At 44.7% G+C, this 27697-nt stretch overlaps 1 protein-coding gene across 1 annotated transcript; it reads left to right on the top strand.

Annotated features, from left to right (window-relative positions):
• Nucleotides 1-185: 185 nt before the first annotated feature.
• Nucleotides 186-26455, top strand: Qrsl1 (glutaminyl-tRNA amidotransferase subunit QRSL1). Its single transcript, XM_052163237.1, has 11 exons — nt 186-324; nt 3412-3571; nt 4283-4381; nt 5101-5197; nt 12944-13111; nt 17250-17425; nt 17506-17618; nt 19437-19629; nt 20664-20781; nt 22981-23186; nt 25879-26455. Exons 1-11 carry the CDS (start codon nt 301-303, stop codon nt 26100-26102), a joined length of 1578 nt encoding a protein of 525 aa, XP_052019197.1. The 5' UTR covers nt 186-300; the 3' UTR covers nt 26103-26455.
• Nucleotides 26456-27697: the final 1242 nt, after the last annotated feature.

Raw genomic sequence — 27697 nt, 5'->3', positions numbered from 1 at the left:
GAAAAAAAGCAAACAAGCAGGGAGCCCTCAGCAGGACGACGGAAGAGAGCTTGCAATCCCGAGGCCAGGCGGATTCCCGACGCGACCCCGGCCGTGGTCTCCTTGCAAGTCCGCGCGCCTCTGCCCGGAGCACGAGCCAATCGTGTGCAGAGATCATTTCCGCAGCCGGGAACTCGACCAATCGGAGCGCGCGTTGTTGAGGAGCGGATCCAAGATGTCTGCGCCCATGTAACGCCGGTGACAGACGTTGATTCCCTCCTCTGTTCGGGACCCTGTGGTACCCGGCTGACTCTGAGGACTATGCTGGGCCGGACTCTCCGAGAAGTGAGTGGACGCGGCCAGGAGGGGGACCAGGGAGGGCCGAGACACTAGAGGACTCGGAAGTTCAAGGTCGCTCCGGGTCACCCCGCAAGGCTCGCCCCGCCTGGCCGCCTACATTCCTGAGTGGGAAGTGGGATTCGAACCTAGGCTCTTACGTACATGCCCTACCCAGGACGTCAGGAGAAATGTTTGAACCTTGGAGCTGTTGCGTGGAATCCCAGCCCTCCCGCGCGATTTGGGAAAGGTTTCTCAGACAAGCGTTTCAATCCTGTGGCAGCTGTGCTCGCTTAGGGACAGGGCGATTTTGTAGCATGCAAATTTCAAGCGAAAAATAATGGTTGCTTAAACACACACACACACCCTCACACACACACAAAACTACGGAACAACTAGGATTTCTATCACATGTTTGAACCCCTACTTAAGCTGTATGTAGATGGCAACCTCAAATGTAATTTGACAGCAGTTTAAAAGAGGAAAGGGGGTTGTTTCTGAGACACAGTGGGCAAAGTTCATTCAAAATCAAACGCGTTGTGAATTCAAGGGGTTTCAGTCAGCACCCAGAGTTGCTCCCTCGCTACTTCTCTGCAGCAAGGTTCAGAGTAGTAATGTGCACTGCCCAACAAATGCTGCCTGAAACGTCTCAGCTCAGGATCCAGAGTATTGTGTGTTAGCATTTAACGTATGTGCATCTTTTCTAAGCTTGTAGAAACACAATTGTTTAATTGCAGAAAACAAAGCCTTTTAATATTCTCCTAAGTCATTCCTCAGCTTGACGTACCCTAAGTGTGAAATTTGTGTGTCTCTCTCTCAGTGTTTTATTGCACAGAGTATGTTGTTTATTGTGTTTAGGTGCCTGATTCTAAAAATGGCTTTTTGTGTTATTAACTGGAGTTTCACTCAAAAATCACTAAATATGTTTTGATGTGAGATTATTCAGTTTTTTTTCCAATATGGCTCTAAACATGCTCCTACAAATTTCGTATAGCATATTTATGCAAAGTGGTGTTCTCAGCACTGATATATCAAATCAAAATATTGGTTAAACTGAAAATATGAAAAACATTGAAGAAACCTGCAGCCAAGATTTAATCCTTTATTTAAAAATAAGCAAGTCTATGCATTTATTGGTATGCAGATTTGCTTTCATCTTTAATAGTAAAATTATGTATACCAAAGAATTTTGTAAATATCTATATTTATTTATTGTATATGGGTATTTTGACTGCACGTATGTCTGTCTGCACACCAGAAGAGTGTATCAGATCCCATGCCACTACAGTCTAGATGGTTGAGAGCTGCCATGTGGGTGCTGGGACTTGAACATAGGGCTCTGGAGGAGCAACCAGTGCTCTTAGCTACTGAGGCATTACTCTGTAAGACCCCCAAAAATCAAGGGCGCCCCAGCATCCCAGCCCTCGGAAGGCGACACCCATATCACTCGAGAGAAATGGTCTTGATGCAATAACATGAGGATTTCTTTTATTCCAGAGCTCTGGGGTCCACAGCCGTACACTGCACAGGGGTAGAGGACTGCGGGACCCCGTGCAACTGAAGTCAGGGGTATTTAAAGGGGGAAAATCACAAGACAAAGGGTGGAGGACAAATCTTGCTTGGAATGAGGAAGTCAGGCAATAGTTTATGCCTTAAGGAAGGAGCAAACGTCCTTGGGGCATTGTATAGTTAAACATTGGAACTAGAACAGGGTGGGCTATCTTTCTAGCTGAAAGCAGAAAAACAAGTTACTCTGTGCTGGGCTAGTTGTTTAGGGGTCTAAAAACATTGAGTTGGGATCTCGTAACTCTAGACTCCAAGAACTGTTTTAAAATCAAATTCTTTATGATTTAGCGATAAATGCCTCATATACCTACTTTGTATCTCAGTACACCTGTGCTTTGCCAAGCTTGTCTGGCAGAAAAGGATTGTGGGTAGAAAGGCTTAAGGAGACCTGCCCAGGCTCTTATCTGTGGGTGCCTTCTGGAAGGCTCTCCCGAACGCCCAGAACACGCTGGACGAAGCAGGGGTGCCATTGTGCAAGCCTAGAACAAACCTGGAGCACACAGCTCCCCTGGCTCTGCACTGCCCTTCACTGCTAGCCAGGAAGTGCTGGCCGCTCGCTGCTCAGGCTTTTGATTTGGTTTGTTTGGTTTGGTTTGGTTTTGGGGATTTGGGGGGGCGTGGGGGTGGGAAGGGACATTGTTTTGGTTTTCAAGACCGATTTTTTTTTTCTGTGTAGCCCTGGCTGTACTGGACTCACTTTGTAGACCAGGCTGACCTTGAACTCACAAGAGATTGACCTGCCTCTGCCTTCCAAGTGCCGGGATTAAAGTCATGCACCAACATGCCCGGCTTTCTCATGCATTTTTTTAAAGGTGTGATGTATCTCTATGTGGGCATGGGAGTGCAGGTGCTTGGGGACAGAGGCATTGGCTTCCCCTGACTGGGAGTTCGGGTATTTGTGAGCCACCTGCATGGTTGCAAGAGCAGTATGAGCTCTTAATTGTTGGGCCATCTCTGCAGCTCTGCCTCTCATGCATTTTTTAACCCTTTGTCTGCCAGCTTCTTAATGCATAAAAAAGACAGGAAGTCTGAGTTTATAAACGATACTATGTGTATGTCATACATATGTGCATTTTTTCCGAACGCCTGGTGTGTCTTATCTGAAATCCCCAGTAGACATAAAGGTCTGCTTCAGTGGCACAAAGTGCTGCTGCTTTCTCACTCGGTCCTCCTTGGGTTACAGTGAGCTACTTCCTGAACCCACTCTCCCTGCCCGTCCTGTACCCAGGCTGCCATGGCTGCCTCAGGCCTGCTTGGGCTCACCTAAGCTGCTGCTGTTGCTTGCCCAAGCCTAATTAGAAACAGAAGCAGCTGAGGAGGGGAAGATAGCCCCCCCACCACGCCCATCCTCCACCGCTCAGTGCTGCCCTTCGCTCATGGTCCTGTCTGAGCGCAGGCTGTGCGTGCTCTTGAGAACTTGAACCCAAGTCTCTCCTCTACACTTGGTCTGTTGATACAAGATCTAGACTTTTACAGAATTGGACTTTGTACGGAATCTGTAAAAGCGGTTTTGAATTATCTCTACTGTAGGTTTCTGCAGCACTGAAGCAGGGCCACGTTACACCAACAGAGCTCTGCAAGAAATGTCTCTCCCTCATCAAGAAAACCAAGTATCTGAATGCTTACATTACTGTATCGGAAGAGGTGGCATTAAAGCAAGCTGAAGCATCAGAGAAAAGATATAAGCAAGGTAAACATAAATGATGTCCAATTGTGTTTCATTGTTCTGTCCCAAGAGGAGGTGTGTCTTTCAGTCAAACTTAAAACAATTCTTCTTGGTTAAAGAGCTTGTCTTGAGCTGTTTGGTGTAAATGCTGTGTAGTGCCTGTCTGTAATAATTTCCAGTATAAACTTGATTTCTGAAGTTTTATTCCAAGAAAATTATATCATTCTTCTGGTGCTCTCTTGGACTGTGTGTGTGTGGTGTATGTGTGTCTGTCTTTGTGTGTGTGTGTGTGTGTCTATGTGTGTGTGTGTGGTGTATGTGTTTGTGTCTGTCTGTCTATGTGTGTGTGTGTGTGTGTGTGTCTGTGTATCTGTGTGTGTGTGTGTGGTGTATGTGTGTGTGTGTCTGTCTCTTTATGTGTGTGTCTGTGTGTGTCTGTCTGTGTGTCTGTCTGTCTATGTGTGTCTATATGTGTGTGTGTGTGTGTGTGTGTGGTGTATGTGTGTGTGTGTGTCTGTGTGTGTGTGTCTGTGTGTGTGTGGTGCCCTGGTCTGTCACTCTCCACCTTATGACCAGTAAGGCAGAGCGAGCATCCCGTCGTCACGTCTCACAGCACTGCAGTTACAGTTAGGTGTTTGTCCTGTGGCCATGCTGGGATCTCAATGCAGGGCACGTTGTGCTAGCACTCTCACATACTGAGCCATCTTTCCATCCCCTTGTGACTTTTAAATGCAGGTCAGTGTCTTGGAGATTTAGATGGAATTCCTGTTGCTGTGAAAGACAACTTCAGCACATCTGGCATTGAGACGACGTGTGCGTCAAATATGTTAAAAGGTAAAGTCTAACTAATTACAACATTAATACTTTTATAAAGATGGGTATTTTTCACACTTAAAGATAAAATTAGGATGCTTTAAGATAACCTGAGCTTACAACCTTGTGGGAAGTACTGAGAATAGACTATGGCCTCTTCACTGCTTGCTTATCACACAGAGTCTTTAGGCGATGGCCAGTCCCCTCAGTGAGTACAGCTTATGGAGTTTATCAGTGAGTACAGCTTATGGAGTTTAGGAGCCTTCTCAGGAGGACTTGGTCCCGGCAGGCATTGGGCCTCCTACGGACACTGAGAATCCATCAGTATCTGCTCACCATCTCTCAGAACTGTGTGGTAATCCTTAGTTTTATTCTTTAACCTATCAGGCTGAAAACACAATTGGATACCAAACTATTTGGATCCCAATAGGAAAAATAAGTAGAGAAAGAAAAGGTACTCAGAATGCTGCCCTCCAAAAGCAGTGTTCTCTGAGTTCTCTTTCATTACGTGGACCACGGTGTGTTTCAGAATATAGGCTCACAGGGTTTTTGTTAGTTTCAGTCTGTAGGTGGTGGTGGTAGTGGTTGTGGTTAGTGATTGTGGTGGTGGTAGAGGTGGAGGTGGACCTGCTATTTAAATTAGGAATAGCTTATGCCCCAATATTAATTGCTTAATTAAAGCTTAAAATTGTGTTTCCTATTCATTGTTTTCTCTCACATAATAACATGCTGTTCTTTAGGCTACATACCACCTTACAATGCCACAGTAGTTCAGAAGATGTTGGATCAGGGAGCTCTACTCCTGGGGAAAACAAATTTGGATGAGTTTGCTATGGGGTAAGTACATGAACTTTTCCTCTTCTTATTTGACAGCTATGCCCTTAATTCCATTGCATGTAGATACCTAAAGGTAGCAAGGTTGCTTCTTGAGAATTCTTTTTAAAAAATGTTTACTTGAGTTATTTTTATTTCGTGTGTGTCTCCGTAAGTGGATGGCACATGAGCAGAGAGATGTCATTGGATGCCAGCAGGGAAGGCCAGCAGCGAAAGCCAGCAGCGAAGGCCAGCAGCAGCTCCTGGGCTCTCGGCTGCTAAGCCAGCCTCTGATGCCAGTCTGAGTCCCCTTATGAGATCTCGCTCAGTTGTCTAACAAAATGTAGATATATTGTTTGGGTTTTAGAGTATATTTCCCTGGTGAATACTGACGTTAAGTGCCTTTTCCAGTGCTTATTTTGCCATTTGTGACTTTTCAGTGAAGTATTTGTCCCAGTAAAATGGTTTATTTATTGAATTAGAAGGGTTCTTTCACATATTCCAGATCCAAGTCTGTTATCAGAGTATACAAATCTGTTCTCAACGTCTTTGGATTATCTTTTCGTTCTCTGTCTGTATTGGTTGCTTTTTGCTTTGCTGTAATACAAATAACTGACCCCGAGGAGAAAGGGGCTTCTTTGTTCGGGCGCACTCCTGGTGGGAAGGCATAGTGGTAGGCGCTGGAGGCTCTGGTCACAAGGGCTGTGCCGTCAGGAAGCCGAGAGCAGTGAAGGCTACTGCTTAGCCGGCTCTCTTTACTTAGTCAGGGCCCTGGCCCATGGCATGGTACAAGAACGTGCTGCACACAGTTAGCATGTCTCCCTGCCTAACCCAGTCTAAACTCTCTGAGGGGCACCCAGAGGCTTATTTCCTAGGTGAACCTGTAAGGATCCCTGATTCACCGAAAAATGATACTCTGAACTCAAATAGTATGTAAAAGCCAAGAGTGCTTTATTCTGCAGAAGTCTGGCATGCTGGGGTCTCCATTCCAATATGGAGACCCCGAAGTGAGCTCACAGGCCCGATTTAAAGCACATTAGGGGACGGGTAGGTGGCCTCTGTTGGCTTTATTGCTAGGGACATTCCAGAACCTCTGCTGGGGACCTCTAGAAACTGCTGCTGAGCCATCGTCCGTGCCTCAGGCCAGGTGTCCTGTCAGGGCAGCTTCTGAGGCCTGGGCTTGCCTGAACTTGCCCAGGTCTTGGCGACAGAGATGAAGGCCTAGTGTCCTGAACTGCCAGTTTGAAGCCTGTCACGAAGTCAGCCTGTCTCATTAATCCTAGATGATCAGTGTCGCCCATCATACAGACTGCTTTTCAAAGAGTCGGAATTTTTAATTTTGATAAAGTCCATCTCATCATTTCTTTCTGTCATGATTGGTGCTTCCTTGGTGCTTCCATACTGCTTATCCAGACCCAGATGGCAGGGTCTTCTCCCGGCTCCGTAGGGTTAGCTCTTCTGCTTAGCAGCGCCGCCCGTGTTGTTGAGGGGTTTTGTATGTGGAGTGAATAAGGTTCAGGTTTGTCCTTATCCTGCACTGTTTAAACACGACGAGTTTATCCTGGGCACACCGCAGCCCCGGTTTCCATGTCAGTTTTAGAAGCAGCGTCTTCTAATTCACAAAGATCACGAGTATGCGCTAATTGAGATTTTTATTTATTTTTTCTCAGGAGTGCTTTTAAGATTTTCCAATGTTTTCCAATGTTTATAGTAAACCTTCTATAGAGCTTATGTGATTTATGTTTTTTTTAATTACAATTATTAATTTATCTTGAGGAATTGGCCATGCACGGGTAGAGTTCAAACAACAATTCTGGGAGTCTGAGCTTTTCTTCCACCACACAGATAACTGGAGATTGAGTTCAGGCTTAACCCACTGAGTCCTGTACTTGACTTACTTTATGCTATAATTGATTAGTTTCTAATTGTTTATAGCAAGTGCATAAAAATATAATTGCTTTTTCTCTGTTGACCTCCTAGCGCATCAACTTGTTTGAGTTCATTTGTTAGTTCTAATTGATCTTTATGGATTCTTTGGAATATTTTGTATAGATAGCAGAGACAGTTTTTTATTTTTTAGTATCTACATTTTGCTTTATTGAACCAGTTAAGATCGTCCATGCAGTGTTGAAGACAGAGTGTAACTAGGGAGGTGGAGAGATGTGCCCATGCAGGACTTACACTCCTGCAGAGATTCTGTGTTCAGTTCCCAGCAGCCACACAGAGTAAATAACTCACGACCAGAGTGATCCAGCACCGACTCTGGCCTCTGTGGTCATCTGCACTCACGTGCATAGATATAAGTATATATATACAAATAATTAAGGTGTGCAGAGGCAGGCAGATGTAAAACAGATAGCCTTGCCTTGTTCCTGACACTTGCCAGGGTTGGGGGAGTCACCAAAAGTACTTTAGATTTTTCCTACTTTATAATTCTTTTCACATGTATAATGTTTGTTTTGTAATTATTATACAATAGCAAATCAGCCTTCCAGTTTTGTAGAAACAGCCATGCCAGCTGTGATCTCTCTGAATACTCATAGGGACTTGTTTAATGAACTCATCCAGGAAAGTAAGTGTGAGCATAGTGTTTTAGGATGCCCTCTGTTCTCAGCTGATCACAAGAGGCATGGCCAAAGAGGAAAAAGTACACTCAGTATGTCTCCAGCGTGAGTCTTTGAGGGCGCGCCATTAGCTGGGATAGGCAACTAGAAAATCATAACCAGCAACGAACAACAAGGAAATATGTAGCAAGTCTAATCCATAAGCATTCTACTGAAACTATTTCATAAAAGCAGAAAGTATGAGGTCAAAGAATATAAAAGCTAAAATGATAAACTTAGTGTTACATAAACTATATAAAGCTTTAGTTGGTGTGTTGGCACATCCCTTGAAACCCAGCACTCAGGAGGCAGAGGCAGGTGGGCCTCTGAGCTCAAGTCCAGCTTGGTCTACAGAGTAAATTCCAGGGCAGCCAGAGCTACACAGACCCAGTCTCAAAAAACCAAACAAACATACAAAGATAGATAGATAGATAGATAGATATCACATATGTGAGTGTGTGTGTGTGTGTGTGTGTGTGTGTATACTTTTACTCAATAAGCCATTCCCATCTTGATTTTTTTTTTAAGGTATGGTACATGGCTTTGCCTGAGATGACACATTTGGGATACAAGTGGCATAGGCTTTCACAAAGTGGAGGGTGACCTCACCAGACTATTTTCCTGTATTCCAAACTGTATGGCCGCACTCCTCTGTGCCAAATTCCTGAGCTCACAGCCTCTTCCAAGAATCAAGCCAGGCTCTCTGTCTGGACTTGGGTCAGGAATGTTTGGTCCATTCCTAACTCCCACCCTGGCCAGATACAGTTCTGATGGCTTGGTGCCTGCTAAATCAGTGCTTCCCAGTGTCTGTCACATAGTATGAATGTGGTACATTTTCATTCAGTGAATAACTGAGTGCCCCACTATGTGGGAGAGATGGGAACATTCAAACGAAATGCTAATGCCCAGCTTCGAGTCCTGCTTTGGAACCCAAGCTAATCCTTGTCTCTGGGAAGCAGCGCTCCCAAGTGTGCTGCTCATCCCTGGCTCGGCACTTCTTATTGACAGACACTAGAGTTTCTTAACTCTCTGAATTTAATTTCCTACAATGTACTTTAATCATACTCATGCCCCATTCCTCCCCCTAAATCCTCTCAGGTCAAGATCTACCCCTGCTTTCCTCCCTACCCCACCTTCCTTTCTTCTTTCTTCTCTTTGAAGAAAGCCATTGAGTCCAGTTTGCACTGCTGATACTTTTGAGAGAGGGGCCATCCATTAGAGCATGGTAGATGGACACACCAGGGACCAAACCCTTAAGAATTCTTTGTTAAGATGTATTATTATTTGTGTGTGTGCCATATGTCTGGGGTACCTATGGCACCCAGGAGAGGAGGTCGGATCTCTTAGAGATGGAGTTGTAGGTGGTTATGAGGTGCATGGTGTGGGTGCTGGGACCGGAGTGCGAATCCTCTGGAAGAACATGCTGACACACAACCCCCACTCCTACTCCACCCCCAAGCCATTTAAGGAGGCACTTCATCCAAGATGATCTATTGTCTTAGTCAGGGTTTCTATTCCTGCACAAACATCATGACCATGAAGCAAGTTGGGGAGGAAAGGGTTTATTGAACTTATACTTCCATGCTGCAGTTCAACACTAAAGGAAGTCAGGACTGGAACTCAAGCAGGTCAGGAAGCAGGAGCTGATGCAGAGGCCATGGAGGGCTGTTTCTTACTGGCTTGCTTCCCCTGGCTTGCTCAGCCTGCTCTCTTATAGAACCCAAGAGCACCAGCCCAAAGGTAGTACCACCCACAAGGGGCCCTCCCCCCTGACCACTAATTGAGAAAATGCCCCACAGCTGGATCTCATGGAGGCACTTCCCCAACTGAAGCTCCTTTCTTTGTGATAACTCCAGCCTGTGTCAAGTTGACACACAAAACTAGCCAGTACAATTGACCCCTTGTCAACTTGACACACAAACACATCACTATTAAGCCTCAACCCTTACTTTCTTATTCATCCCCAAGATCTAAATTACTTTAGAAGTCCCACAGTCTTTACACATTAAAAGTTCAATCACCTTAAAATGTCCAATATCTTTAAAATTCAAAGTCTTTTAAAAATTCAAAGTCTTTTAACTGTGGGCTCCACTAAAATACTTTCTTCCTTCAAGAGGGAAACATCAGGGCACAGTCACAACCAAAAGCAAAACTCAGACTCCAATGGTTCAATGTCTGGGATCCAACTCACAATCTTCCGGGCTCCTCCAAGGGTGTGGGTCACTTCTCCAGCTCTGCCCTTTGTAGCACACAGCTTGTCTTCTAGGCTCCAGCTGCCTGTACTCCACTGCTGCTGCTGTTCTTGGTGATCATCACATGGTACTGGCATCTCCAAAACACTGCTGACTTCTGTAATTAGGCTTCACCAATAGCCTCTCATCGGCTCTCTTCATGGTGACAAGCCTCTGCTCCTATGCATGACCCCTTCAAGTCCTGGGCCATCAATTGCAACTGAGGCTGCACCTTCACCAATGGCCTTCCGTGGCCTCTCACTGTGCCAAGAGCCTCAGCTGCTCTTCATGATCCCTTCATGCCTTCAAAACCAGTACCATCTGGGTGACTTACACAGTACCAAGTCCAGCCACAGCACAATATACAACTGTGGCTATCTCTGGAACACAGTCTCTGTGCTCTCAGAAAACACTTCCCAGAAGATTTCATCTCAGTGATGCTGGTCTCTTCTTAATCACTGCTAATTTCTTAGCTCCAGCTAACCAGCATCAATAGTCCCAGTAACACAAAGGTTTGCTTTAGTGGTTCTGGTATCTTCTTACTCACAGCTGATTCTTCAGCCCCAGCTAACCAAAACCACAGAATCTTCACCATCAAAACATGTCCACTGTAAGAGTCTTTAATCTTCCCTCTGAAATTTCACAAGCCAGGCCTCCATCTTTTTCACTTTTCTTCACATTGTCTTCCAAGCTCCTACAGAACTTTCCACTGAGCTCTTAATATTCTAATGGCTTTTCTAGCTCAAAGTTCCAAAGTCCTTCCACAGTCCTCCCCAAAACATGGTCAGGTTGTCACAGGAATACCCCACTACGCTGGTACCAATTTGTCTTAGGGTTTCTATTCCTGCACAAACATCATGACCAAGAAGCAAGTTGGGGAGGAAAGGGTTTATTGAGCTTACACTTCCATGTTGCAGTTCAACACTAAAGGAAGTCAGGACTGGAACTCAAGCAGGTCAGGAAGCAGGAGCTGATGCAGAGGCCATGGAGGGCTGTTTCTTACTGGCTTGCTTCCCCTGGCTTGCTCAGCCTGCTCTCTTATAGAACCCAAGAGTACCAGCCCAAAGGTAGTACCACCCACAAGGGGCCCTCCCCACTTGATCACTAATTGAGAAAATGCCCCACAGCTGGATCTCATGGAGGCACTTCCCCAACTGAAGCTCCTTTCTCTGTGATAACTCCAGCCTGTGTCAAGTTGACACACAAAACTAGCCAGTACATCTATGATTTACATAAGTACATGAAAAACACTTATTATCATTAATTATCAGGAAAAGGAAATTACAGCCACGGTAAGGGGCATGCATTTATCAGGATGGCTTAACAATGGCAGTATGGACTACTGACAAGGGTAGAGACAACTGTATTTCTTACGTGTTGCAGGTCAGGGATGCATATATACAGCTCTTGGGAAACAGAGGTCCCCAGCGCAGGCCGGCCTCAGACGCACTGACTTCTGGTTCAGCCTCCCAGTGTTGACTCCAGGGTGCACCCTTGTACCCTAATTTCTTATGGCTAGACCTTTGCGTACTATGTGGCCCAATAGATTCCATCCTACATATTTATCCACAAGATAGGACTTCTGTTTGTACGCAGTGCTGGATAGGACCTTTCAGAACAATCTACGGTGGCTTTGTCTGGAACCCAAACTGGAAATAACCCATTGTCTTTTGTTGCTAAAGAATCGAGGTCAGCCTGGACTATATAATATAACAAGACCTAATTTAAAGATAAATTAATAAATAAAAGAGAAAGGGTACCATGTAGATTATGTACATGTATGAATAGTAGATGTCATATAAGACCCACTCTTACATATAATTAGCATACTCTAATAAAAACATTGAACCAGAAAAGGGAGAGAGAATAATTAAATACAAGACCGAACTCTGAATGTAATCCTGGGAGCACGTAAACTGCCGTAAAGCATTAAACCAGTTGTCACAATTGAATTAACAGTGGTATTAATTTTGTAATGATTGGTAAATATACTGTGACTATATAACTGTCTTTGTTCTTAGGAATCTCATGCTAAATACATCCTTAAATATTTAGAGAAAAGGACCATGATATGCATAACTTACCTTAAGTGGTTCAGGGGAAAAATGTGTCTGGTTCTGTAAGTAAGTACACAGCATGCAAACCGCAAAGCAGGTGCTGCCGAGAGACGCGGCTAAGTGAGGTGCTTTCTGTAACTCTCAGTTCCAGTACTTAGAAAATAAGTTGATTGCATTCCGTTCTGCAGCTGCTCCATCCCTCTCCCTCTCCCATGTCTCTTACTCTCTCTATGAGGGGTGCACCACATTCTCTAACACACTCAGTCACGATGCCTCGAGACGGGGTCTTCATGAGCTCATGTTTGTCTTTTAGACGAGGCTGGCTGAGCAGCGAGGTCCTGGGATCTGCCTGTCTGCGCCCACCCTGAGGTGGCAGGCAGACGGCCATGCCTGACTTTCTCATGTGTGTGTTAGGAATTCAAACTAAGGTCTCCTGCTTGCACAGCAGTGCTCTTACACACTGAGCGCCTCCTCATCCCCGGATTTTGGTTTTTGAGACAGGTTTCACTCTAGCCCAGGCTTTCCTGAAATCTTTCTATGACTTTCTATGAAGGTATGAGCTACCACACCCAGGGCTTTTCTGAAAACTTCTGACTAAGGGGAGATTCCTCTAAAAACTGTTTGAGAATCTTTTCAACTGACAGGTCCTTACCTCACAAGGGAAATCGTCGTTAACTGATTTGGATAATGAACTGGGATAGATCGTTCTTTAGCTGGTACCTTTCCACAGACTGACTTCCTATGCCACACCCCTTAGGTGCATGTGAGTATCTCAGCTTTAACACCTCAAGCTACAGTAGGCTAGGAAAAATCCCATGAGTACCCCTGGGGCCGTAAAACGAAGTGCATCTGAGGTACAGCTTTCCTTCTCCATCGCAGATCTGGAAGCACAGATGGCGTGTTTGGACCAGTTAAAAACCCCTGGACTTACTCAAAGCAATACAGAGAAAGAAGCCGGCAGGACGCACCTGAGGATTCACACTGGCTGATAACTGGAGGAAGCTCCGGCGGCAGCGCTGCGGCCGTGGCGGCCTTCACGTGCTTTGCGTAAGATGCTTTCAGTCTGTGCTTTAAGCCCCGCTCACGCGCGCGCACGCGCACGCGCACACACACACACACACACACACACACGGTCACACTACATGCAAAGCCCGGTGGCACAGGAACTCAGACCCCAGTCTCTATATTTCTTTCTGGTGAGCTGTTTGTGTTCAAAAATACATCGAATTGATCTCCCAGGGTACTCAACTTTAGCCCACAATGTGAACTTTGTATATTAAAACCTAACTTGAAATGGTTATTTTACAGCACAGTTTTATGGGTCTTACCAATAAAACATTGACCGTGAGCAGGACTTCATGAATTTTATTTTTTAATAATTCTGGCATCCTTTCGCTATGCAAATGCTGACTGCGTTTGTTCATTGCTGCTGAGCTGATCATGGTGATTGATCGTTCAGAAAAATCTGTAAAAAGAAAAAAAAGTCCCTCAGTAGTATGTAAATCAATAAGATATTTAGAATAATTTCCATAAATCTGTGACTGACAGTGTCTTACCAAGCAGAGCTTTTCAGCCGCATTAGGAGCCAATTATCTGTTAAGCGTTGATAAGAACCTACCAGTCATGTTTTAAGTCCCACTTTTAAAGGCATCTTTTCTCAGGAGAGCTGGTGTCTGAAGTGTGGTCTCACAGCGCAGGTTGACCTGCCTCACTGTGCACCCAACAGTAGCCTCAAACCTCTAATCCTCTGGCTGTAATCCTGAGTGCTGAGGTCACAGGCGTGTGCCTGGCCTGTCAAACATTTCTTAACCACCTAGAGAATAGTAAATAAATATTTATTTATTAGTCCCAATTTGAATAAGTTCAATGTGTTTCCTCAGTAATATAATATGTATGATTTTCCCTTTCCCTCCCTTTAATTATCCACTGAAGCTACACCTTTCACGAGCTTTGCAACCAATAATTTATTTACATATTTTAGAACTGGAGCTGTCGTTTCCTCCGAGCTTCTTTCCTTCATGCTCCCGAAGTCTTGTTAAGAAGAAAACCTATTTCGTTTATCTCTGGACTGTTAGAGCCTCGCATCAATATTAATGAGCGTCTGACACAGTAGAAGTGCAGGATCAAGTGCGTGTTCCCCGCCTTTATCAGCCCACTTTGTGCACGTCTTCCTGAGTCTACTCCGAGAAGATGGCATCTTGACACATGGTTCCTATGGAAATGCGGGCTTTACTTTCACAGAGCCATCAGTGAATGCTAATAAGAGACAGTATCTTTTTTAAATTATGAAAGCAACAGACTGACTTTGTAGCTTAAGTGGGCCTGGTGAGATTGCATTTTCTGTAGAGTGCAAGTGGTGTGTTATTGTTAGGAACATCACTCAGTCCAAAGCATTACTATTCTCAATATAACAGCAGATTGCTCATATCTATACATGTATGTACGTATGTATACGTATACGTATACATAATCAGTAGAAGCACCAATCGAGTGAATCCAAACTGAAGTGTGCTTTTGTCTCCCTTGCATTGATTTCTTTGTTCTATTGCAGTTTTCTACTTAAGAAGGTTCTTAGAGTATTGTTGAGCCACACAGAGAATGAGACAGGGCAGTGTAGAGTGATGTGGGAAGTTATCCTAGGTACATGAGGTGAAACAAGTTAAGGACGAGACGTAGCTCCTGTCAAGAGGAATTGTTAGGGCATGGATGTCAGGCATGGATAGAGGTGTCGGGATGAAAGCGTGCAGCAGGGCTCTTACGGGTGCTGCAATAAGACAATTTTTACTTCTATATCATATAATATTATTAGTATTATATAATAGTATTTTTTGATACTTGGAATTTTGTTAGGCATGTACTATCCAGCAGCTTTCTTTTTAAATAATTGCTTAAATTTTCAGTTGTTGTAACTTTAACTTTTTCGATCCTTATTTTTAATGATGGTTCTTAAACATTTTAACCTCCCTTTTAGCCCACTACTCAGCAGAGGTAGTGGGAAAGAAAGGATACGGGGAAGTGGGCCTGTTTAGAAAGGTTTCCTGGAGTCTGATATGGCTCCTGGGAGGCCCTGCCAGAGCCTTGCAAATACAGAGGCGGATTCTGGCAGCCAACCATTGAACTGAGTGCAGAGTCCCCAATGGAGGAGTTAGAGAGAGGAGCGAAGGAGCTGAAGGGGTTTGCAGCCTCATAGGAAGAACAACAATATCAACCAACCAAACCATCCAGAGCTCCCAGAGACTAAGCCATCAACCAAGGAGTACACATGGAGAGACCCATGGCTCCAACTGCATATGTAGCAGAGGATAGCCTTGTCAGGCATCAGTAGGAGGAGAGGTTCTTGGTCCTATGAAGGGTCAATAGATGCCCCAATGTAGGGAAATTGAGGGTGGGGAGGTGGGAGTGGGGAGGGTGGAGGAACACCCTCATAGAAGCAGGGGGAGGGAGGATGGGATGGGGGACTTCCCGGAGGTGGGGAAATGGGGAAAGGGGATAACACTTGAAATGTAAATTTTTAAAAAATCTAATTGGAAAAAAGAAAAAAAAGAAAGAAAATCAACAGTTCAGTCCACAGGTCAGGAGCTGCAGCTCGATCCATTCGCAAACACTTCACAGATACACCGGCAGTCCAGTTCAGTAGAGCTGGGACAGAAAACAGCAATCAGCAGCAGTAGCACGACCTAGCAGGGCCAGCCAGGCCTCCCTCAGCCTTGGCATGAGAAACCAGGGGGGACCCAGAGGGACACCAGGAGCAGTTCTCAGCTCTGCCTCTCAGGGAAGCAGAGATCAGCGAAAACTGGAGGCCGGACAAGCCTCGTCCAGCGTGCCGTCCCAGCAAGCCTCGCTGTCTCCGTCACTCCATGGCGTCCCATTTATACGATTTCCACTTTAAGTTGTGATAAAAGAAGCATATATAATTTTGCAATTAATCTAAAAGTGTATTTTTCGTCTTGGAAAGCTGAACCTCAGCCCTCGTCTCCCTGCCCAGGCCCCAGTCTCTAGTTCCTCCTCCTGCTGTCTGTCTGTCTGGCTCCGAATGCTGTGGATATCTCCGACTTGTGCTTCCTGGTCACACAGCATGATGTCCTTCAGGCCATTCGTTTTTCTAGAGTTTAGTCTTTGTTGATGCCTTTTGTTTTTTAATCAAAATAGCACATATCCTCTAGGTGCCTAGGCTGTGAAATGGGCATACACCTTTTTGGATAATGAAAAGCTTTTCAATATGAACATTTAACAAGTATTTCTTTTTAAATGACAGTAACCAAAATGTTAAAATCTCAGTGATGCTGCTGAGCCGTTAAACCACAGCTCACTTCAAGTAAAGGCATGAATTGGCCTGATCTGCAGCAAGTATATTGACCATATAGGTTAAGAATCTATGGGCTGGAGAGATGCTCAGCTGTTAAGAGCACAGGCTCCTTGTCCAGAGGTTCTGAGTTCAATTCCCAGCAACCACAAGGTGCTCACAACCACCTGTAATCTGGTGTGCATGAAGACAGCAGATGCATATACATTAAATATATGCTTATAATAACAAGCAGACCTTTTGTTCATGAACCCCCGCTACTTAGAAGACAGCCACCTGAAAGCAATCAAATGTGAGCAGAGATTTGTGGGTAATGCTGTTTATCAACAAAGGTTCACTAGAGGCTATCGTGCCAGATGAGAACAGCATCACTGCCTATGTAAATGACAGTACATCTCCAGCCGTAACTCCCGAGTGGACAAGCAAAGAGGTAGCGTCTGCGTTTCTGGGCATGGTGTTTAGTTTGGGGAAGCATACTGCCTGTTGTTACTTAAGTTATTTTTCAATATTTATATGTTTTCTCAAATTTTATGATTTTAATAGCAACACGACGTGATGATTATAAACAAACAAACAGGGATGGAAATGTAGGATAACATAATACTCAACAAACAAGCAAACATATTTTTAAAAAAGAATTGAAAGGCCAGGTAGCAGTACCTGCCCAAAATTCCAGTACTCAGGAGGCAGAGGCAGGAGGGAGGCTTGAGTCTACCTAGATACAGTGTCTGTTGCTGAGTCTTTGTGGTTTTCTATACCATATGAATCCTTTAAGCCGAAGATTACTCTATGTGATTAAGGGAAAGTATGCTTTTACATGGTAGATTTCAAATGCAATTAAAGAATTCGTTTCTCTTAAATCAACTCCTCTTTGAATTCCAGTGCTTTGGGATCGGACACCGGAGGATCCACCAGGAACCCTGCTGCCCATTGTGGGATTGTTGGTTTCAAACCAAGCTATGGCTTGGTTTCCCGACACGGCCTTATTCCCCTGGTGAATTCAATGGATGTGCCAGGAATCTTTACCAGAAGTGTGGACGATACAGCAATTGTGCTAGGTATTTCTGCAGTCGTGTATTATTTGAAAGCCTCACTGTAAAGCATTCTGTCTGTCACACATAAGGATTTTTCCTTGCAGGTATACTGGCTGGGCATGACCCCAAAGATTCCACCACAGTAAAAGACCCTGTTGTGCCAGCCATGATTCCCGACATGATGGATGTGAGCAGACTGTGTATAGGAATCCCAAAGGTAACTCCCTTCTGTTACGCTACAGAAACGTGGGCAAGTCAAATTCAGAGGACAGAAGGCAACCTGATGGGCTAGAATCTCTAAACCACCTTTACAGGCCTTGTAAACCTGAGCATGTGACTACAGCCCCACTAAGCCTGCCCAGTGTCTCCATTTGTGAAGTGAGGTTGATAAAATCCAGATCCTGACAGTCGTGAGGATTGAATCTGATTATCCTATAAAGCAAGGGTCTGTAAACTTTCCTTGGAAAGAAGGAGACACTGTTTTAGGTTTCATAGATCTGGGCTTTTTAACTCGGCCATTATAGTGAAAAAGCAGTCATAGGCAATTTGTTTCTTTATATAAAGAAATATGTCTGTATACCTATAAAATTTTATTTTCAAAAAAACTATAACATCTTACCTGTGATCAGTTTGCTGATCCCTGATAGAAAAGAAAAGCAAGCATACCTTCTTTAGTCAGGCCATATTAAATGTTATTGCATTTATTTATAGACTATGCTTATTACAATAGCAATTAATAATTTATACATGTGAATAATAAATTACTGACACCTTAAAGTTAAAAAAAACAAACCTATGTGTGTGCCTATCTGTCTGTGTATGCATATTTTGTGGAGTTTTTTATTTAAATTTTTATTTATTAAAAAACCATATGTGGGTATTTTGCCTACGTGTGTATTTTTAGTGTGTATGTACCTGGTGCCTTTGGAAACCGTAAGAGGGCATCAGACCCCTGGAGCTGAAGCTATAGATGGTTGTGGGCCGTCTGATATGGGTGTCAGGAGTTGAATTCATGTCCTTTGGAAGAGCATCTGGTACTCTTAACTGCTGAGTCATATTTCCAGTCCTTTTTATTATCTTAAGTCATATGTAGGTATACATGTCTGCGTGTGGGTAGATATTCATGAGGATAAGTGCCCATGAGGCCAGAGACGTCAGATGCCTGGAGCCGGTGAGTCACCTGACATAGGTGCTGGGAGCCAAGCTCAGATGCTCCTAACTGCTGACCCCAGGCTGACTGTCACCTCGGGTACCTGCCTTCCTCTGTCTCTCAGGTGCTGAAATTATAGCTGCATACCTCCTTAGCCAATTACATACCCAATAACATATTAAGATTTAATGTTTTAGAAATCTTTTAGAAAAATAAATTACCCTGCAGAATAATGTGATTTCTTAATTTTGACACCATCGATATTCTAGAAACTTCTGTGGTGGAAAACCATCTTTGGCATCACAGAATGTTAAACAGCATCCCTGGCCTCCACCCCTGTGCTATAGCACCCTCACCACTACAGCTCTCCAACCGGAGCATCCACAGACATTATCAGGGGACACCCTACTGCCGAGAATGGCTGCTTTAAAAGGGCCGTCATCAAGATAACTAACTATCTGTACCCTTTTTAAAGAACAAAACAGACCCAAGCTTTAGACAGGAACCTACTAGATGCCTAGCTCCTACGCTGCTGTGACATATAGCATTAGGAATGCTACTTCACTTCCCAATTTTCAGTACTTTTCATCCGTAAAATGGGGGATGATGACAGTGTGGAAAGCGTAAGGAGAAAGAACCTCTGGGGACCTCAGCAGAGCATTTGATGATAGTGAACAGAGCAGATATGATCCCCATCTGATCACCAGGCTTTACAGTGACTGGCCGGTGCTGGCCGGTGTGTGCTCCCGTGCCGCCAGCATTTCCAGTCCCGTCTCTCGAGGTACCTACCAGCTATATCATCAGTTTTAGTGTACTGCCAAATACAGATGTTCATGAGTCTATGTAGGCTTTGCAGCCTCTCTGTTTTCTTTTGTTTTCTCTAAGGAATATCTGGTGCCAGAATTGTCAGGTGAAGTACAGTCTCTCTGGTCCCAAGCTGCTGACCTCTTTGAGTCTGAAGGAGCCAAAGTGATCGAGGTGTCTCTGCCACACACCTGCTCCTCGATTGTCTGCTACCACGTACTGTGCACATCGGAAGTAGCCTCGAACATGGCAAGATTTGATGGGCTACAGTACGGTAAGATGGCTGCTGTGGGCTGCTTAAGATACCCCAAACCTTTGAAAGACTCACACACTAGTTACTCAGGAAAGTAAATCAGCAAATCAATCTTTTTCTCTGTATTGAACTTCGGGTATTCAACATAACTCTTTATATTTGTTTCTCCGGACTGAAGGAAAAATCTTGAAGGGATTGTCTCCATGTGCCCAGCACATGTGGTGTAGTATCTAACAAGGTAGAGCTCAATCAAAGTGTGCATGGGTGGTGTATTAGTTTGGGTTCTCTAGAGTCACAGAACGTATGGGCAGTCTCTATATAGTTAGGGAATTTGTCGATGACTTACAATCTATAGTCTAACTCCCCAACAATGGTCAGCAGCAGCTGTGGATGGAAGTCCAAGGATCTAGCAGTTTCTCAGTCCCACGAGGCAAGCAGGCAAGGAAGAGTGAGAGAGAATCTTCCTTCTTCCAATGTCCTTATATATCTCCAGCAGAGGGTGTAGCCCAGATTAAAGGCTGTAGGTCTCCAGCAGAGGATGTGGCCCAGATTATTGGCGTGTGGGTCTCCAGCAGAGGGTGTGGCCCTCCAGCAGAGGGTGTGGCCCAGTTTAAACGTGTGTGCATCCATGCCTTTAATCCCAAATGATCTTGAACTCGGAGATCTCCTTGTTTTAGCCACTATGCTTCAAGATCTCCATACCAAGATCCAGGTCAGAAACTTGTATCTCTGAGCCTCCAAATTAGGATCATAGGTGAGCCTTCCAATTCTAGACTGTAGTTCATTCCAGATATAGTCAAGTTGACAACCAGGAATAGCCACTACAGGTGGATGAACGTATGGATGCATGCATGCACCGACAGACAGACGGACAGTCGGATGGATGAATAACAAAGTTCCTCTATGGCTGGTCCGCATAACTAAGTGGTCAGTCGGTCACAAAGCAAATGCAGAAGAACTTGGACAGGAAAGCTCTCCAAGACCCATATTGTTGGCGGTAGTGTTTCACAGCTAAGCCTTGACTTCCTTCTCACGTAGTGTTCCCCTCTGCTCAGGTCACAGGGCTGCTGTTGATGTGTCTACTGAAGCCTTGTATGCCGCAACCAGACGGGAAGGATTCAATGATGTGGTGAGAGGAAGAATTCTCTCAGGAAACTTTTTCTTATTAAAAGAGTAAGACAATTGCTTTTACAATCTTTGCTTTTCTTACAACCTTAAAATTGGCATATCTAGTATTTACTGGCTCAATTAGTAGACAACTTGCCTAGATGTCTGAGGCCCCAGGTCTGATGCCCAACATCAATATTATGCACATGGGTGCCGGTGGCCCCATTACTAGGAGCGTAGAGGCAGGAGATTGGTTGCATGGTGAGATCAAGGCTAGCCATGGGCATGAAATCCTATTAACAAAAGAAAGCAAAATAAAACAACAACAGAAAAGAACAAGGAGCTGGAAAGATAGCTTAGTGGTAAGGAGCTCTTGCTACGTAACATGAGGATGAGCGTCCAACCTCAGCTCCCACCTAACACACCGAGCATCCTGTGCATACCTGTAACCCCAGATCTGCAGGAGTGGAGACAGGAGGATCACTGGGATTGCAGGGCAAGGCCAAGTCACAGAGGAATAGGTGGGAAGCAATAGAGGAGGGCACTGCATTTGTATCTCTCTGCAGCCATTGGTCAGATGGTGCAGGAAGAGTGTGTGATGTCTGTAGCGTTAAAAAAAGAAAGAAAGAAAGAAAAATCACATGTATTATCTTATATTTGGTTCTCGATGGAAATGGAGTTGCCATGCCCAGTTTTACACTTAAGGAGCCTCGGGTGTTAAACCAGCTTTGGGGGCAGCTGAGGAGTCTTCTCCTCCCCTCTCTGTGTTACTGACCCATGGTTGCGTCTGTGTCCGCCCTCCCCAGTCTGCTAAGAGTATTGCGCACCCTTCCTATAATTTTACCTCTGCCCTCCTAGACTGTTCATAAAATGCAAAGCGATAGCACTTGGTGCTTTCCCTGCTTCTCTGGAGGGACTCAGCTTTCCAGGACTGCTTCCTACTGTCTGACTGGGTCACTCTAACTATCTAACTGTCTAACTGGGTTACACTGTAAGTAGACTGGGACAAGGTTCCAACAGATGTGAGACCAGCTAGTTATCACAGTTACACTGTAGATACACTGAGACATAGTTCCGACAGATGTGAGATCAGCTAGTTATCACAGTTACACTGTAGATACACTGAGACATAGTTCAGACAGATGTGAGACCAGCTAGTTATCACAGTTACACTGTAGATACACTGAGACATAGTTCAGACAGATGTGAGACTAGCTAGTTATCACAGTTACACTGTAGATACACTGAGACATAGTTCCGACAGATGTGAGACCAGCTAGTTATCACAGTTACACTGTAGATACACTGAGACATAGTTCCGACAGATGTGAGACCAGCTAGTTATCACAGTTACACTGTAGATACACTGAGACATAGTTCAGACAGATGTGAGACTAGCTAGCTATCACAGTTACACTGTAGATACACTGAGACATAGTTCCGACAGATGTGAGACCAGCTAGTTATCACAGTTACACTGTAGATACACTGAGACATAGTTCAGACAGATGTGAGACCAGTTATCACTGTTACGTTGTAGATAGACTGAGACATAGTTCAGACAGATGTGAGATCAGTTAGTTAGTTATCATCATTACACTGTAAATAGACTGAAATGTGATGACTGAAAATTGCAAAAGCCTTTAAGACCCAAGTTGTATCTATTGTACAGTCATAACAGTAACACTGAACAAAATCCTTCTTTATACATTGTTAGCAGTCAGCTGAGCATGGTGGCACGTGCCTCTGGTGCCAGCATTGAAGAGGCAGAGTCAGGCAGAACCCTGAGTTCAAGGCCAGCTCGGTCTAGAGAGTTCCAGAACGCCAGGGTTACAGAGAAACTCTGTCTTGAAAAAAACAAATAAAAGAATCTTAGTAGTGTACTGCCACATATGGTGGGCAGGTCTTTTAATTCCAGCACTATCTAGGGTCTACATAGTGAGTTCTAGGCCAACCTTGGTACATAGTGATTCGCTGTCTGAAACACTAAAACACTGTGACCAGCAAGGTGGCTCAGATGCTTACCACCAGGCGAGTGTAATTCCTGAGGTGCACATTGTGGAAGGAGGGAGATGACTCTGGCTGCTTTCCCTGAGACTTCCTCCCTTCCCAAAACAGTGAATAAATAAATAATAGTAATAGTCTTAGTGGTTCCTGAGTGTGAAGCTGAGGACCCAATGGCTCTTCAGTAACCCTTGTGTAAGAGAATTGCCATTTAAAAAAAACACACAAAAAAATCTTTAAGATATCTGTGTTTTTCCACAGAAATTATGAGAATTATTTCGTTAAGGCACAGAAAGTGAGGCGCCTCATCATGAAGGATTTCGTGAATGTGTTTGAGTCTGGGGTGGATGTCCTGCTCACCCCCACCACCCTGACTGAGGCAGTGCCATACCTGGAGTTCATCAAAGAAGACAACAGGACACGCAGTGCCCAGGATGATATTTTCACACAAGCTGTCAATATGGCAGGTGAGGATTCCTGAAAAATGTCGTGGCTCTCTGCACAGCTGTAGACAGGCTCCCTGGTCTTCAATCCAGGTTCTAGCAGGATTGTTTCCTAAAAGGAGCACTTGAGGGAGCTTCAAGAGCACCCAGGGGGAATGTGTGTGTCCTGTGCATGCATGCTGTATGTGAGGGGGATGTGTGTCCTGTGCATGCATGCTGTATGTGAGGGAAATGTGTGTGTCCTGTGCATGCATGCTGTATGTGAGGGGGATGTGTGTCCTGTGCATGCATGCTGTATGTGAGGGAAATGTGTGTGTCCTGTGCATGCATGCTATATGTCAGAGGGATGTGTGTGTCCTGTGCATGCATGTTATATGTGAGAGGGATGTGTGTGTCCTGTACATGCATACTATATGTCAGAGGGATGTGTGTGTCCTGTGCATGCATGCTGTATGTGAGGGGGATGTGTGTGTCCTGTAAATGTATGCTATATGTCAGAGGGATGTGTGTGTCCTGTGCATGTATGCTATATGTCAGAGGGATGTGTGTGTCCTGTGCATTCATGCTGTATGTGAGGGGGATGTGTGTGTCCTGTGCATGCATGCTGTATGTGAGGGGGATATGTGTGTCCTGTGCATGCTTGCTGTATGTGAGGGGGATGCATGTGTCCTGTCATGCATGCTGTATGTGACGGGGATGTGTGTGTCCTGTGCATTCATGCTGTATGTGAGGGGGATGTGTGTGTCCTGTGCATGCTTGCTGTATGTGAGGAGGATGTGTGTGTCCTGTGCATGCATGCTATATGTCAGAGGGATATGTGTGTCCTCTGCATTCATGCTGTATGTGGGGGATGTGTGTGTCCTGTGCATGCATGCTGTATGTGAGGGGAATGCGTGTGCCTTCTGCATGCATGCTGTATGTGAGGGGGATATGTGTGTGTCCTGTGCATGCATGCTGTATGTAAGGGGGATATGTGTGTCCTGTGCATGCTCGCTGTATGTGAGGGGGATGTGTGTGTCCTGTGCATGCTTGCTGTATGTGCACATTTTTTTTTTTTTTTTGATTTGGCTTTTTTTTCCGAGACAGGGTTTCTCTGTTTAGCCCTGGCTGTCCTGGAACTCACTCTGTAGACCAGGCTGGCCTCGAACTCAGAGATCCGCCTGCCTCTTCCTCCCAGAGTGCTGGGATTTCAGGCATGCGCCACCACCGCCCGGCATGTGCACATTTTTTAACCAAACTGTTGGGGTTTGAGAATTGCCGCACAAACCATACAAACACCCATCCATCTCCGTTAAGTGAGAATAGTTTATTGAATGCACACCCAAAAGACTGAATATTCAGGACTGCAGAAAGGACTCAGGAGCCTAATTGTGGTGCCAAACTGTTCTCAGGGTAGGCTTATGAAGGAATAAAACCACATGAGCTCATTTGCAGGAGCAGGAAGTGCGGCCCAGTGGTCAGGTCTGACTCAAGCCATGTTAGACATAACAGTTCATATTGACCTTTAACTTGATGGGTCCTATGTAGCTTGTGGAATTCCTTAAGATTAACAAACCTCAGAACATACAGAGCACAACAGGGGACATGGTCAGCTTGACCCTGCTCTGAGTTGTTTTTCTGAGTCAGTGACTGGCAGGTGTATCACAGCACAATATGAAGAAGTTGGCAGGCATGGAACAAAATGACTGTAGCTGTTCTTGGGGTGGGACAGACAGATCTCCACGAAACACAAAAAGTAAAGCATAGTGTAATGATTACCATGTACGCCCTCACCTGTGTCTGTCCTTGTCAATAGCCTGCTTCCACTCTCTTCTGCTTTTCTGCGCATGCTCCCCACCCCGCCACACCACCCAACACACACTGGATGTTGATGTCTCATTTGAAAAAAAAAAAAAACTTTTAGACATGACATTTACAGCTGAGTAATTTAGCACAAATCTGGGAATACTCTCCTTCCTAAACACAGTGTCATTGTCACATCTGAGAAAACTAATATGAGCCTACGTCTGTTAACTCTACTTGTTTTCTGTTTTTACTCTTTGTTTCTGAAGGACCTAGATTTTCCTTTTATTATTCCTTTCATGTTTAAACCATTCTTTTAGGGTAGTGATAGGTTATTTCTCCACCAGTGAAATGAACCAGTTCAAGCCAGATTACACTTGATCTTAGCCAAAAGGCCGAGAAGCGATCAAGCCAGATTAAATCACATTAAAGGCAGGTTTATTGGGAAGCTGCTCTCTGGAAGGAGGCCAGGGAAGTAGTAGCTGTGGGGAGAGCAGAGGTGCGGAGGTAAAGGAGAGAAAGGGCGCTCGTGCAGAGGTGAGAGGCGTTGCAGAAGACAGCTCGAGTAAATTACAGTAAAGCTGCAAGCCATAAGGAGGAAGTGATGGTGTCTGAACGGACACAGTGATTCCATACAAATTATTGTATGGACAAATCATGATGCAAAAGTACAGAGATAGATTGACCATAATTTGGGGGATTTAGAGGCGGTTTTCCTTACTTTGCTTTTTTCTTTTTCTTCTTTCTTTTTTTATCCTTTTTTAGCAGGATTTATCTGCATACCCCTGGCTGTCCTAGAACTCACTATGTAGACCAAACTGGCCTTAAACTCAGAGACACGCCTGGCTAACATAGTTTATTTTAAGCCTGAATCTGTCTTTCTTTACAAGCATGGGAAAGGAGGATCCAGCTGATGGCTTCTTTCTCTCCTCAGGCTTGCCAGCAGTGAGCGTCCCCGTGGCCCTCTCAAACCAAGGGTTGCCGATAGGACTGCAGTTAATTGGACGTGCATTTCGTGACCAGCAACTTCTAGCAGTTGCCAAGTGGTTTGAAAAACAAGTCCAGTTTCCTGTTATTCAACTGCAAGACCTCATGGATGATGGCTCATTGGTTCTTGAAAATGGAAAGTTAACTTCTTCTGCTTCTCTAACCCAGTGATGATCAAAGTACCGTGCAGTGGGCCGGTGGTGGCGGAGGGATGCTGGGGACCCTACGCTGGGCCTCGGGCTTGCTCTGCCGCTGGACTGAGTCTTCACCTCTGTATCATGCAGTGACAATGACTCTAAGAAGTGCTGTTCTCGGGAGCGCCAGTGGTCTCATTCAGCCCTGTGATTAGGGTCACTGTCAACCCCATCTGTCCTGGGAATCATTTCTTCAAATCCCTGTGATGCTGTTAATTGTAATCTTCTCTACATTGTATATTGTAACTTTAATACTCTGTATTAAAATGTTCTATAAACTCAAGTACTGAATTTTACTCTAACACAAAAAATACATGCTCCTAAAAACAATGCATTCTGTATAATTTTCATTTAAAAGAACAAATTAGAGTAGAACTAAGTTTAGAAATAAACGTCTCAAGATGTGTACCTCTTTATAACCAAATGCTAACAATAACAGTAACTCCTGAGGTGAATAGTTCTGACAGGCCGTCCCTCCTGTGGTAGGGGTTGCCTCAGAACCATGCAAGGCTGGGCAGCTCCTCAGCCAGGCATAAGACTCCTTTAGTTTCTGAAAACAGAGTTAAAAATGAAAGGACTTCCCTCTTCCCTCTCCTGGTTAAATGTTTGTTTCACTTCTCCCAGAGCCTAAGGCCTCAAAGCCAGGACTGTGTCACAGAGTCATCTCAACCTCAGGAGGAAGATTATAAATGCCCAAGTAGCAGCTGGTGTGAAAAGTATGAGACTTCCGTGAAGATGACAGAGAGATGGCATGGTGAGATCTTCCTTCCCCAGAATACCTCAGGCTTCCCATGCCCTCATGATGCCCATGTTTATCAGTGTTCCCTTGAGCCCAAACTCGACAAAATCAAATAGAAATGCCACTCCTCTGAGGGGTCACCATTGACCCCTCTTTGCTGGGACACCCGTCACCTCACATTCATCAGGCATTCTGGTCTGACCCTTGCATATTGCTGACAAATGAAAACACGAACCTAGGGCTGGAGAGATGGCTCAGCAGGTAAGAGCACTGACTGCTCTTCCAGAAGATCCTGAGTTCAAATCCCAACAACCACACGGTGACTTTCAACCATCTGTAATGAGATCTGATGCCCTCTTCTGGTGTGTCTGAAGACAGCTACAGTGTACTTATATATAATGAATAAATAAGTCTTCAAAGAAAAAAAGAAACCAGGAACCTAAATTGCAGTAATATATATATTTGCTTAGGAAGAAAAACCTTAAGTATGAGGGGCGTTGGGAAATCCTGAGGCCCAGCCCCTGGACCATTTGTCAGGAATTCGAGTTGCCTGTTGCCTGCGTTGACAGTGTGCCCTCTTCTAGGAGATCTTCCCTCTCCCCCATGCTCAGTCTGATTACACATAAAATGGTCCACGTGCCAGGCTCACCTGCACTCTTACACACTCAACCAAGTCCCTGAAAGGAAGAGAATCTATAAGAAAACCACATTACATTTGGCCCTCCGCATCAGTTGACCCCACACTTATTGTACCACCAACCAGATTATAGACCAAATCTAACCGATTAAAAAGATGAAAATGATTATAGAAAGTTTCAAAAAGGCTTCTCTCT

The sequence above is a fragment of the Apodemus sylvaticus genome, chromosome 19 (assembly GCF_947179515.1).
Source record: "Apodemus sylvaticus chromosome 19, mApoSyl1.1, whole genome shotgun sequence".
NCBI lineage: Eukaryota > Metazoa > Chordata > Mammalia > Rodentia > Muridae > Apodemus > Apodemus sylvaticus.
The sequence above is the reverse complement of the archived record's forward strand: the minus strand, read 5'-3'. Positions and strand labels throughout refer to the sequence as shown.